This window comes from Thamnophis elegans, chromosome Z (genome assembly GCF_009769535.1).
Source record: "Thamnophis elegans isolate rThaEle1 chromosome Z, rThaEle1.pri, whole genome shotgun sequence".
NCBI lineage: Eukaryota > Metazoa > Chordata > Lepidosauria > Squamata > Colubridae > Thamnophis > Thamnophis elegans.
Window position 1 is genome coordinate 86,291,772 of NC_045558.1, and position 12,454 is coordinate 86,304,225.

The 12,454-nt window shown below is 40.8% G+C and overlaps 1 protein-coding gene across 1 annotated transcript in view; it reads left to right on the forward strand.

Annotated features, from left to right (window-relative positions):
• Positions 1–12,454, forward strand: part of BRCA1 (BRCA1 DNA repair associated) — a 94,945-nt gene that overhangs the window by 35,313 nt on the left and 47,178 nt on the right. Inside the window, exons 4-6 of the mRNA XM_032237898.1 lie at positions 2,090–2,167; positions 2,395–2,483; positions 11,235–11,380. Coding sequence (XP_032093789.1) covers positions 2,090–2,167; positions 2,395–2,483; positions 11,235–11,380 — 313 coding nt within the window. The remainder of the gene's footprint in view (positions 1–2,089; positions 2,168–2,394; positions 2,484–11,234; positions 11,381–12,454) is intronic.

A 12,454-nucleotide genomic window follows, 5' to 3' on the forward strand; every position in this document is an offset into this window, starting at 1 on the left:
GGTCATTACAGAGTTAACAGGCCCATGCTCTTATAGGATCCAGCTGAGTGACAGAAGACTTTGGCGGCGCCATCTGAATCAACTGCGCGGCCGGGCACCAGAGAGACCGCAGCCACCAACAGCATCGACCGCTCAACCATCGCGGCCGGGATCTGCCTACCCAGTGGCCGCTCAACCTACCCAGCTACAGCCAGCCGTGGCTCTGCCGTCTCCAGCCACGCTCGCAGCTCCTCAACCACTGCAGCCGGGGCCTGTTCACCCAGCGGCTGCCCAACCTGCTCAGCCACGTCCAGCCATGGTGCTGCCAACTCCAGCCGTTTTCCCCGCTTCGCGCCACCGCCGTCCCAATGTTCCGACCAAAGGAGGCAGCCTACCTTTAACTTTTCCTGTGGACTCGGGGGCCGGACCTTCCCATCTGCTGCGTCACAGCAGCAGACCACCTCCTCCTCCAGTGACGGACACTCCCTTTCTCTGGCGATCCCAGCGCGTGCGCGGAAGACTGTCGTACCTAAAGGACTATGCATGCGCTGTCTGGGGGGAAGGGGTGTTGCATCTTTTCGACGCAGCCGGCAGGCGGGGCCAGAGCCACAGGCTCCTGATTGGCCTGGGTGCGCCTGCCGGCTGGCAGGAAAATCACTGGCCACCTATTGGCCAGCTGCCTGACAGCTGTCATATATAAATAGCTGTCAGGCGGCCAAGCGCTGTCTGTGTTCTGAACTTGTTAGTTGCTGTTACCTGTTAATAAAGTTGTTATATTTTACCTCATGCCTCGTATTCTAAAGAGGATAATTTACTAAAACAAATCAGAAATTAAAGTTCAATGCATATAAAGAGATTATATAATGCATTAATAGAAATGGATTCGGAAACAGAATTAGTTAAAGACTGTATGATAAAGTGGGCCCAAAATTTTGAAGAATATAATAATGTTGGATACATGGGAAAAGATATGGGTAAGAAATATAAAGTTTACACAAGTCCAAAATTTGAGAGAAAACTTTTATAAGATGTTTTATAGATGGCATCTAGATCCTAAAAAACTGGTCTCTATTTATCCGAATTTACAACCTAAATGCTGGAGATGTGATTGTGCTGATGCTACTTACTTTCATATATGGTGGACTTGTAAAAAGGTTAAATCATTTTGGATAAAAATATGGTGGATTATGCAAAATGTTCTTTAAAAAAGGATAAATTTTACCCCTCAGTTATTTTTGTTAGGTATAATTACAGATTGTACAGTTGTAGAGATTAACCTAATCTTGCATTTAATAACCGCAACTAGACTGTTGGTGGCGCAATACTGGAAGAAGGAAGATTTGCCTACTATTCAAGAATGGACACTGAAAGTAACAAACTTAGCTGAGATGGCTAAAATATCTGTATATCTCAAGGACCATTCAAACGAGAGATATAAACTGGAGTGGAGAAAATGGATTGGCTATACTCAAAATAAATATGGGACTAAGAAATTTCAGATAGCTTATGACTAAAGAAATTAGAAATGATATAAGTTGTTTAGAGCAAGCCTAGCAAGGAGGAGTTAAAGCTCAAATGAAAGATGATATTAACTTTTTTAAAGTTTACTTTAGAATGTTTTTCTTAAAAGATTTATACCCTGTATTGGTTCTGGGAAGTCGGGGGGGGGGAGGTTTGGGGGGAGGGAAGTAAATATTTGTAAAAGTTTTTTTTTCAAAATTTTCATTAAAAAAAAAAGAAAGGAGAGACCAGGAGGGATAAATTAGTTTACTGAATTGAAAAAGTTCTCATTTTTTAAATTCACTACCAATGAGTTTTCAATGGTTACGTTTCTGCTATAACTATAATTATGCTTTTAGTGAAAATAACAGGCGCTAATAATGTCATCATATTTTGTTCCTGAAAAAGAGCCTGTGGAGGAGTAAAATTTGGTGTTTGAAAATTTGTTGATATAAAAATCAGAAATACAAGCATAGAAAAGAAAAATAGTTTATACTTACAAATATGGGAATATGCCAGGAGAAAGATTATTTTTTTCCTGGGTGAGCTTTTTTTTAGAAAAAAAGAATTTGAGTGAGAGACTAAACACGCTATTTTTCTTCTTTTCCAGGTTCTGTGTTTTGAAACTGCTTACACAGAAGAAAGATGTAACACGGTGTCCACTTTGCAATGCCAAAATCACTAAAAGGTAAATCTCTTCCAGCACAAAATATATTCCACTTGTTAGGAGATCAATAGATAAAATGCTGAACTGAGCCAATCTCAGAAAGACTAGAGTACTCACTATTCAACTGCTAACACTAATGCGATGAGGGCATTGATGTAAAAGAATTGCAAATATTTAAAGCTTGCACGAAAAAATACTCTATTGTATTGATAGCAGCTCCATTTAAAATTTATGTTGGCTTGTTTCAGAGGTCTGAGGGATGATATCTTTCTTAGAGAAGTAATCAAAGGAATTCTAGAATCCATCCATGCTTTTGAGTGCGATACTGGATTCAAGTGTAAGTATTGTGCCTTACCATAAACTTCATAGAAGTTTTTTTACTAACTTTTTTGTGATGCTGAATTGCACAACTGATCTTTCTGTTTTAAGGTTTGATTTCCACTTGTAAATTTAAATTTTTAAAGTATAATATCTTTAAAGTTTGCATCTTCTTCATCCCTTGCTTCAGTCTCTGAAACAGGTAATATATCTAATGCTACTCTGAGTTTTGGGGCTACTGAGCCTTCAAACTCTTGCTATCGACTATTCTGGCTATGTTGATGAATGCTGAAATCTGAAGTATCTGGAGACCATTAGGTCGGCCTACTCATGCTCTAATACATTTAGTAGTATCAGAAGTGCAGCTTTCATATATCTGGTTCAAAGACCATGATTGGATTTGTTGTTTTGAAGCTCTGGCATTTTCTTTTGGTTCGTTTTCCTTTACTTTGTTTGATTGATTAAGATCCAAGTTTGGATGATGCCTAAAGACACAGTCCAATTGGTGGAAGCATTTCGCAACTAAGAATGAGTATGTCTTTTAGGGTTTATATTTTAGAAACATATTTATTAAAAGTATTGCTATGATAAAAAAAATAGTTTGTATTCTGCAAATGTAGATTCATGTTCTTTGGCACTGCTAAAAGCCTCCCTCCAAAATTTAAATCAGAAGAATCACCAGAATGTTTGCATTGTACCGTTCCATGTGCATTTTGGTTTTAAGTACACCAGAGCACAATGGTAGAAAATCAATTATTTTAAAATTTAAAAGCTAAACACAATACATTCAACTAGTATAAAATAAACATGGCTCTCTTCTCTCATCCCAGCTGCAAATGAGATGTTGCATTAAGTGGGTATCTCACATAAAAAAGTTGCCTCATCAAAGTTATCTCATCTGTAGAGGCCATTTTTACTCCTCATCAATAGATAAACATCATCAAGCCTATCTTGTTCCACTACAAAGTGAGTAAAATTGTTCTGGCTCTAACCTGGCGAAGAAGAAAGGCCTAAGACAGTTTAATTTCATTAGTCATCAGATTTAATGCTAAAGATTCTTCTGATAGCTGTTCTGAGGGCTTTTAGCACACACACACACACACAGACACGCACTAACAACCCTGAACAATGGAATATTTCAAGACTTTATGTTCATAACAAATAAGTAGCTGTTTCAATGTATCAGCTGACATGGTTTTCTTAAGTGAAAAAAATTGGATGATATGAAAATAGGGCATTCCTTTGCCATGGTTAGGTTATTTTCTGCTGAAGATTTTTTTGTTTTGTTTTTGAGTCAGACTGGACTTTTGACAAACACATGAGGAAGTCTACTTTTCTCAACAACATTTTTCTGGAGTGGTTTGCCTTCTTCCTAGGACTTAAAGATAGCGACTTAATCCAAAGTTATTCAGCTGGCTTTATACCTATGACAGAACTACTCCAAACTTGATAAAATTGCCTAAATCTTAATTCTAAAATTAAAAACTAAAGAATTATATCTAGAGTGCGGCGTTGTTGCCACACTGGAGGGCCGCTCATGTGTCCTTGGCCGAATTGAAAGGAAAACACCAGACAGAATTCCTTGGGATGAGCTAAGCTTCGAATGAATTTCAAAGGGCTCTTTTATTAGAAAAGTTAGTTACAGCGTCATCAAAAAGGAGCGTATCAAAAGGGATATATAATCATACATGGTACAAGTAAACTAATGAAAAATCACAGCATTCTACAAATAAACCAATAGAAAATCACACCATGGCAAAGGGTGGGCAAAGGGGGAATAGAAAGTTACAAGCTGCATAGCATTGGGAGGGGGAAAGGGGGAATAGAAAGTTACAGCACAGCATAGGGGGGAGAAAGGGCAGGTGTGGGAGTAACTGGCTCACATAGTTGTTGTTACATGAGGCTGCATAGTGCGTCCTGACCGTTAGGCCGGAAAGATGCTTCTGGTGCGATGTTTTTGCATCCCTGTGTTTGTGTGTTTCAGACAGCAGAAACTGCCCTGCACACAAACACCCGGAATGAATTCCAACACTAGAGAACTTTCCAGTTGGTATGGCAGGAATACCTGTGAATGCCTTGGTCAACCTACCTGTTCTCTCCGTCTTTAACAAACTTCTATGGTTCAGAGCTGTGGCCTAAGAAGCAAGTGAGATGAAACTAGACTGTAGATAGAGGAATATTCATACCAAATGAGACCAGACATATGAGCTTACTCATTGGAAGGGAAGCTAATGAAGACTTGTCCCAAAGGTGCTTTTTTCAGGAGGCAACTGGTCTTTGTTTTTTGTGTGTGTGTGTGTGTGTTTTGAAGACTTTTCATTACTCATCCAAGAAGCTTCTTTTTTTTTGAAAATTTTTATTTTATTTTAATTAAACAAAAACACAAAAAAAGAATCATCCTTCATTACATCTTGTAGAAAGCGTGTCGATTAGTTACAGATAACTTTCGTGCATTTCTTCCACAGTCATTACTTACAGTTCATATTAGAGTATACACTTTAAGTAAAACATCTTTGTATATCTTACTATCAGTGTACCACAGTTCTCATTTGACTACAATTATTTGAACATGCTTTTACCTCAAATGATTCGTACTTAAAGACAAAACCACATGATGGCATTCATTAGCTATTTCAAAAAATCCTCCAATAACATTACACCTTTATAGCATCTTTTAAGTAAAAGTCAATAGATAACATTTTTAAGCCTCTCCCCCCTTTTTTCCCAACTCACTGACTAACATTTATATCTAAGTTACTTTAGCCAATACCAGAGAATGTATATATTGTTAAACAATGACCATTAACATTTCCTTGTTGTTATTATAATTGGCTAAAAATCATTTACTATTCATGCCCCATCTCCTCTCATCAGGGCCCCCACCTCCCAAAAAAACAACCTTACACTTTTATAACAAGATCTAAATGAAAATTTGTTAATAAAATTTATAGGTCTTTTTTCAAAACACAATTTACAATTTATATATTTATATTATTTCTTTTACTAAATTGTCAATACATGTATATATCATTACACTGTATCCATTATCATTTCATTATTATTATTATTTATGGTTAATTAATTGTTAGCGAGTAAACATTTAATAACAATCTAAAACAATCTAGAAGTTCCTACTTATTAATCACCAATAATAAAAAAACTAAATTTTTATTACCAACTTTCATTGTCAACCTGTATCTTTCCAGTAACAAAACAGTCTTATCTCTCTTGCCAATTGTGGAGTCAGTCTTCTTTTTGTCCCCTTTATAAGGTTTTTATAGGCTTCTCTCCGCACTTTGTTGCTTGAAGGGTCTCTTAGATAATCTCCTTACCCACCAGTTGCTACTAAAGTTAACTTGTCTTTAGTTGTCAATCTTGCTTCTGAAAAAAGTTCTCTTCTTATGTATTTTTTTTTAATATTTAGTATTTTAATATTTTTTTTCTCTTCTGTGTCCTGGAATCTGGGGTAAAGCTCCAATTCATCGAATTCCCTTTTCCACATTCCCTTTCCATTTTCACCCACATTTGCTCCATTATTAAATTTATCTATTTTCTTATCTTTATCTTCTATATCTTCATTCTCCCCTTTAATTTGGGGGGCTCCAACCCCATCATCTTTTGCTGTGAGGAAGACTAGTCTTTCCAGCTTCTTCTCAATTCTCCCATATCCTTCCAATAGATTTTGAATTCCAGCCAAGATATTTTGGAATTTTAAGGTTTCCTCATCTAAGTATTGACCCATGTTTCCAAAACAGAAGAGAGAAAGAAAAAGAAAAAAACTCAATAATGACTACCAGTCTAGTCTTCCAGGCCTCTCTTAGCTTTTATTTTATTTAAGTTGACTTAAACACAAGTTCTTTTATGCTCTTCAAAGAGGAAGGCTTCTGTTCCCCTCCTCCCTCCCCCTTTCTTTCTTTCTTTCTTTCTTTCTTTCTTTCTTTCTTTCTTTCTTTCTTTCTTTCTTTCTTTCTTTCTTTCTTTCTCTGCCAAAATAGTTCTTAGAGGCACCTGTGAAAACAGTTGGTGCCCTTGGTGTTTCTGTAAAGTTGCAAACCCTTCAGCTGCAAAGTTAGTGAAATCAAATAAGGAAAGAGATACGTTGTTTCAACAAAAAAACCTCCTACTGGCAGTTAATTTTCATCTTCTGTAGGAAACAAAGTTCTTTAGATTGCTTTTAGTGTGATTTAATAACAAGTAGTAGGAAGAACTGTTAAAATAAAAAGAAAGGTTTTAATCTAGAAGTCAAAAAATATAGCAACAAGAAGCAGAAGAAAAAAAATCAATCCGTTCACTTTAAGAGGAGAAATGGAGAACATGACTAACATTTCAATCCACAAAAAATAGTTACAATGACAAAGGGGAAAAAAACTTTCCACAGCAATCCCATTAGGATTATTTTCGCAGCTCAGTTCTTTTGTTTAAGAATCAATTTGGCTTTAAAGAAACATTTCTTTGGGCAGTCTTTAGCAAAATAGAAAAAATACCTCACCAGATGGACTCACTTTCTCTTTTCACTTCCTTCCTTCTGGAGCATCCTGACTGTTCACCGCGGGCTTGAAGCACTTCCCTTGGGTCTAACAGGGATTTTGCAATATCTCTGAGACTAGCAAGGCTTTGCCTTCCTGATTACCATCTCTACGGGACGGTTTAGGTCTCAATAGACCCTCCAACGGCAAAAGTGTCAACGGTGGTCTCAGAGTGTCGAGACTGCACGTTGTAACATTGCTACATGGCTCCTCCTTCTCATCCAAGAAGCTTCTTCAGCTCTGACAGCAGGGGTGGGTTCCTCCCGGATCGCCCCTGTTCGTGCGGACCGGATGGTCGGTGAACCCGGAAGTAATTAACTTCCGGAAACGCTGGTACCGCTCCTGGCCCCTGTCACTGCAAAGCACCCTTACCGACAAGGCAGCACGACCCGCTCGGCATATAGAAACAGCAAAAGAAGGAACAGGAGAGGAGTTCCAAGCAGGGCTTTTCAAACAGCCAAACTCCTCTCCTGCCCCTTCTTTTGGTGTTTGAACAAGCCATGCGGGTTGTGCTCGCTTGTATTTCATAGCCAGCTCATTTCCAATTGGGGTGGAGATCCATGGAGAGGGAAGGAAAAAATCGATTTCTTCCCCCCCTCCCCCAATTGGAAGCGAGCTGGCTATGAAAGAAAAGGGAGCGCAACCCGCACTGCATGTACAGACAGCAAAAGAAGGAACAGGAGAGGAGTTCCAAGTGGGGCTTTTCAAATAGCCGAACTCCTCTCCTGTCCCTTTCTTTTGTTCTTTGAACAAGTCGTGCGGGTTGCGCTCCTGGTTCCGGGGATCCCCCCCCAAAAAAAGAAACACCAGCTGCTCGTCTCTCCAGATCTTGTGGCTTTTCAGGATTTTCTTTTTAAAAAATGCCTCTCCGGGTGATCTCGGAGCCTCGGAGCCTGCAGCCTTAAAGCAAACCTTTGCACAATAAAGAAAATCTCACAAGTGAGAGAAGTTCTTAATTACCTTTACTGTGCAAGTTGCTGCAGGCTCCAAGGCTTCAGGCAACCAGGGATGGGGTGGGGGGAATGCTGCCTGTCTTCCCCCTCCCAAAGCAACCTCGCAGGTTTTCAAGATCGTCTGCAGAGGCGTTTTTAAAAAGAAAACGGTCTTCTTGGGAGGGAGAATGGGCTGCGCTCAGAGGAGCCAGCGCCTGGGGTGTTCTGAAGCAGCACCAGCCAATATGTCCATAAGAAAAGCCCCAAGGGCAAGTGCGGCAGCGCTGCACCCACTTCCACCCTGCTGGCTGCCCAACAACGCATCCCCGCCGCCTCCTTCTACTCAGCAGGCGGGCCGGGTAGGGGCACAGGCATGGCCCAGGACAGGGTGGTTAACGGGGGGCGCTGCCCAGCCAGTCCTCACTCAGCAGCAGTGGTGAGTTCCACGATGTTGCCTTCAAGGTGGGCAGTGGGCACCACATGGCTGGGGCAGCGGGGCTCACCCGGTGCCCACCCAGCCACCACTCAGTGGGCGGGATGGTGGGTGGGCGGAAGTTTGCCCTGGCATGACCGGTGGCACGTTGTGTGGAGGCTTGGCGGGAATAAAGGGCTGCTGTCTTCCCTGGCCAGGCTGGAGCATGGGACGGCCTCGCAACAGGCGTGTCTGCCGCTTGTGGAGCAAAGATGTGGCACTCGGAAGCGGCGGTGGGCTTGTTTTCCAATCATTCCTGGCCCTGCGAAGGTTCCAAAAGTGCCTGGGCTCTGGGACATCCCGTGCTGTGCCCGCTTCCGCTGCCGCCACCTCCGCTCCCAAACACAACTGTCAGCTGCGAGCAGGTGCCTGAAGCTGCTGCTTGCAGTCATTTATGGCTGCAGATAGATTGTACCTGTAGCGGGAAGCTCTTCGCCCTGTGAGAGTTCCTCTCCAGCACTCCTAGTTTGGTAACTTCAGTGCTAGAAGGGAGTGGGGTTGTGGGGGAAGAAAGAGAAAGGACAAAAAGGAGAAAGAGAGGGAGAAAGAGGAGGTGGGGGATAGTGGGATCCTTGCTGCTTTCTGAGCTTGGTAGTTTTCTTACAGACATTTCATTACCAAACTAGGTAACATCATCAGTGCTAAAAGGAAGTGGGATTGGGGGGGAAGGAGGAGAAAGTTAGGACAAAAAAGAAAAATATAAGGAGGGAGAGGACTGTGAGGTCCTTTGGTCTTCTCTGAACGTGGTGGTTTTTAATTATTTTTAGGGAATTTTTATTTATTTATTGTTTATAGAATGTTTATTGCAAGAAATGTTATTCCTTTTTGCAAATGTTGTGATGCAATATGTTGCTTTTAAGTCTTCAGACCAGTCTCAAAGTGGCTGCTTTTCTATGGGCAGGCCAGGTTTGTTGCAAGGCAGCTTTGCCAGATTTAGTGTGTTTCACCCTCCTTGGTTAGGTAATTCTGAGGTGGCGCCTGTCCTTTATAATTTTCCACATTGCCTTGATGGATTTTATTCCAGTGACTTTGTCTTTCCTGTCCTTAGGCTTAGGGAAAAAAAACTGGTTTCATTGGCATTTGGCGGGGGGGGATTCTTATTTTTTGGTGTTTTCCTGGCACTGTCATAGTTTGTGTGTGTGTGTGGGTGAGTGTGTAATGTCCCGCAGTTATCTACGCATTAATAATGATCTAGTAATATTAATAATATCTAGTAATTAGTAATATGTAGTAATAACATCGTCTTGGTCATTCCCACCAGGTCACATGGGTGGCAGGCCACTCCCATCCGGTCACATGGGCGGGAAGCCACTCCCATCCGGTCACATTGGTGGCAAGCCACTCCCACAAAGGAGGCCACGCCCACAGAGTAGGTTCGAACAATTTTTGAAACTCACCCCTGTCTGACAGTATAGTGGAGAATGGAAGGATCTATATGCCTTGCAAACAGCTCATAATTTGCATCTTTATAGAAGCACTTGGAGATTTATGTATGTCCTCAGGATCACCTGGTTCCTGTAGTCGGCAATTTTCTATCTGGAAATCCATTCCTACTTCCACACCATTCAAAGGGTATTCATCCCAAATTGTATAACTAAAAATCGGTAGAGTTTCTCAGTCATCAGGGCATGGTTGTTCCAAAGATGCTTTTTCCAAGAGGCAACTGGACTTTCTTGTTTCTTCTTTTGAAAGTAGTTGTCCCATCTTTGGGACAACCATGATCTGGATGACTGAGAATCTCTATAGATGACTTGCTTTTCTATCTTTATTCCATTTAATGTGTAAAAGATAATCTAGCTCAGTCCAGAAGGTTCCAGACTCATTAAAAGTAGCTATTATCCGTCAACTCTTAAGAAACCTAGCCTGTATCTGCACAATATAAACATTTATATACTGACTATTTATATTTCCATGCTGGGCATTGTTAATAATTCCATGAGACATAGAGATTCTGATATAAAACTTTTTCCATGGCTATTTATATCTCGTTTCAGGCTTAGTTTTTTTAATAAATTGATGAGAAGAGCCGCCCCTTAGTTATTTGGGATGTCTTGGTAGCTGTTAATTATAATAGCCCCTCAGTTAAAAATTGCAGAACCAACATCATAGTGGGTCTGCTGTTCCTTTGAATTCTGATTACAGAAGGTGGTACTGGGAAAGTTACCACTTTGCATAAGTACCATGAGGCTTTATTCCTTGTGCTTTTTAATAGAACGTACAAAATTTAATATTCAATTCTTCTAAAATATGATAATCTGACTCATTTGTAAGCAGCCCAGTAGTTTAAGTGACTTTTCTGAATTAATTTATACTGTTGCAGATTGTTCGTGTTTAGGAAATTAATGTTCAAAAATGGTAAAATAAGCATTTTGACATGACTTACAGGAGAAATATAATGCTTCAGAATTTTAAGCCAAATACTCTCACATGATATGCACATGTGGTGTTTCCATGTGTGTGTGTGTGTCTTTGTATGTAGGGGTATGTATGTGTGTGCGTATAGATATAGATACACACACATGTATATATCTGATTACGAGGGTTCCTAGAAGTTGAGATCAAAGCCACTTTATTTTTATTCCTATAATCAAGATCACTGACTAGATTTTGTTAATAGCAGTGGAAGAATAATATTCTTTCTTGATTCACAGGAAATAGGCGAGGGTTTCAGGCAACCCAGTTTCTCAGTTGTGAATTTTAAATCATGAGAACTCTTTGTTTCTATAAAATTGTATTTAATAGATTGCATAAATCAAAGTCCTTTAAAAATCAACCCATAATCTGTAAAACCTTTACCTACAACAACTATTATGTTTCAGGGTGAAACTCTATTTTCTCAGTTTCAGATGATTTGTGTTACCCCAAGAAAGTGATAGAAACTGTTTCTGCTTCATCCACATCTAAAGAACAATTGATTATTAACAGTAAGGGATATAGAAATAGATTGAAATCTATGAAGAAAGAAGAAGAGAGAAATACTGAATTGGTAATAACATTTTTCCTTTTTTCCCCCTACATGTTGATATGTGACATTGCCCTCTCAATTGTTAACTTACTGGTTCACTTTTATTTTCATTTGAGAAGTTATTGCTTAAATTGAACAGGCTGGGAAAGTGCAAAAATACCTCTTTTTGCAATATATTCATTTCAGAAGTTTCTGAAAGAAAAGCTGCCCTTCTTGCATTGAAACATATTTTATTGTGTTTGCAATTACTGCTGTAAGGACTCTAAATCAGGAAAGCTGCAATAAAGAATTACAATAAGAGAGACTGTAGAATAAATATCTGACATATAGTTTTGGCCATAAAGAATCAATGTGTTTCCCTGATTCTTGTTCTCCCATCTTCTGACCTGTATCGACCTGACTTTTAAGTCATACAGTTTTTCCCTTGGAGGGGGGGGGGGAGTCAGCAACCTGCAGCTCCAGAGCTACATGTGGCTCTTTGGGCCCTCTGCTGCGGCTTCCTGCCACCCTGTCGTGGCAGAGGAATGAAAAAGCCATCGTCCAGTTGAGGCAGTGGCATGGTCGGAACCTTAGTGTGGGAGCGAAACGCCCCTGCACTTGCCTTTACGCAGCAACAACATTCTGCTTTTGTCGCAGTACACTTTTGCTTTTGCTGGCAGCAAAGGGGGCTGGGGGAGAACTGCGGAGGTGGGTCGTGGGGTGGAGGCCATCCCTCAAGCCTGGCCTTTTTTCTCCCTTGTCGGTGGGACCAAGAAAAAGAAGGGTGATGTAGGGAAGCGCTCTCCTCTCCTGCCGAGCATAATAGCCTGAGGGGGGGGGGGAAATGTCCCAGCAGAAGTGCCACTATTGTTGAATTGGGCAGCAGAGAAGTATGGCCTGGCTCTCACAGTGGGACGCTGTTCACCGCCTTTGAAATGCACCACTTTTTGTTGCCTGTGCCTTCCCCAATTTCAGTGTTTTTGCCACAGTAAGAGCTATGTTTCTGCTCACTTTTGTTTCCTGTGCCTTCCCTGGGCAGCAATGGCTGGGACTGGTGTGGGGGGAGGGCAGAGGCAACAGGGCCACTCTCCCCCCTCAGCAAGCTGGCCTTGAGCA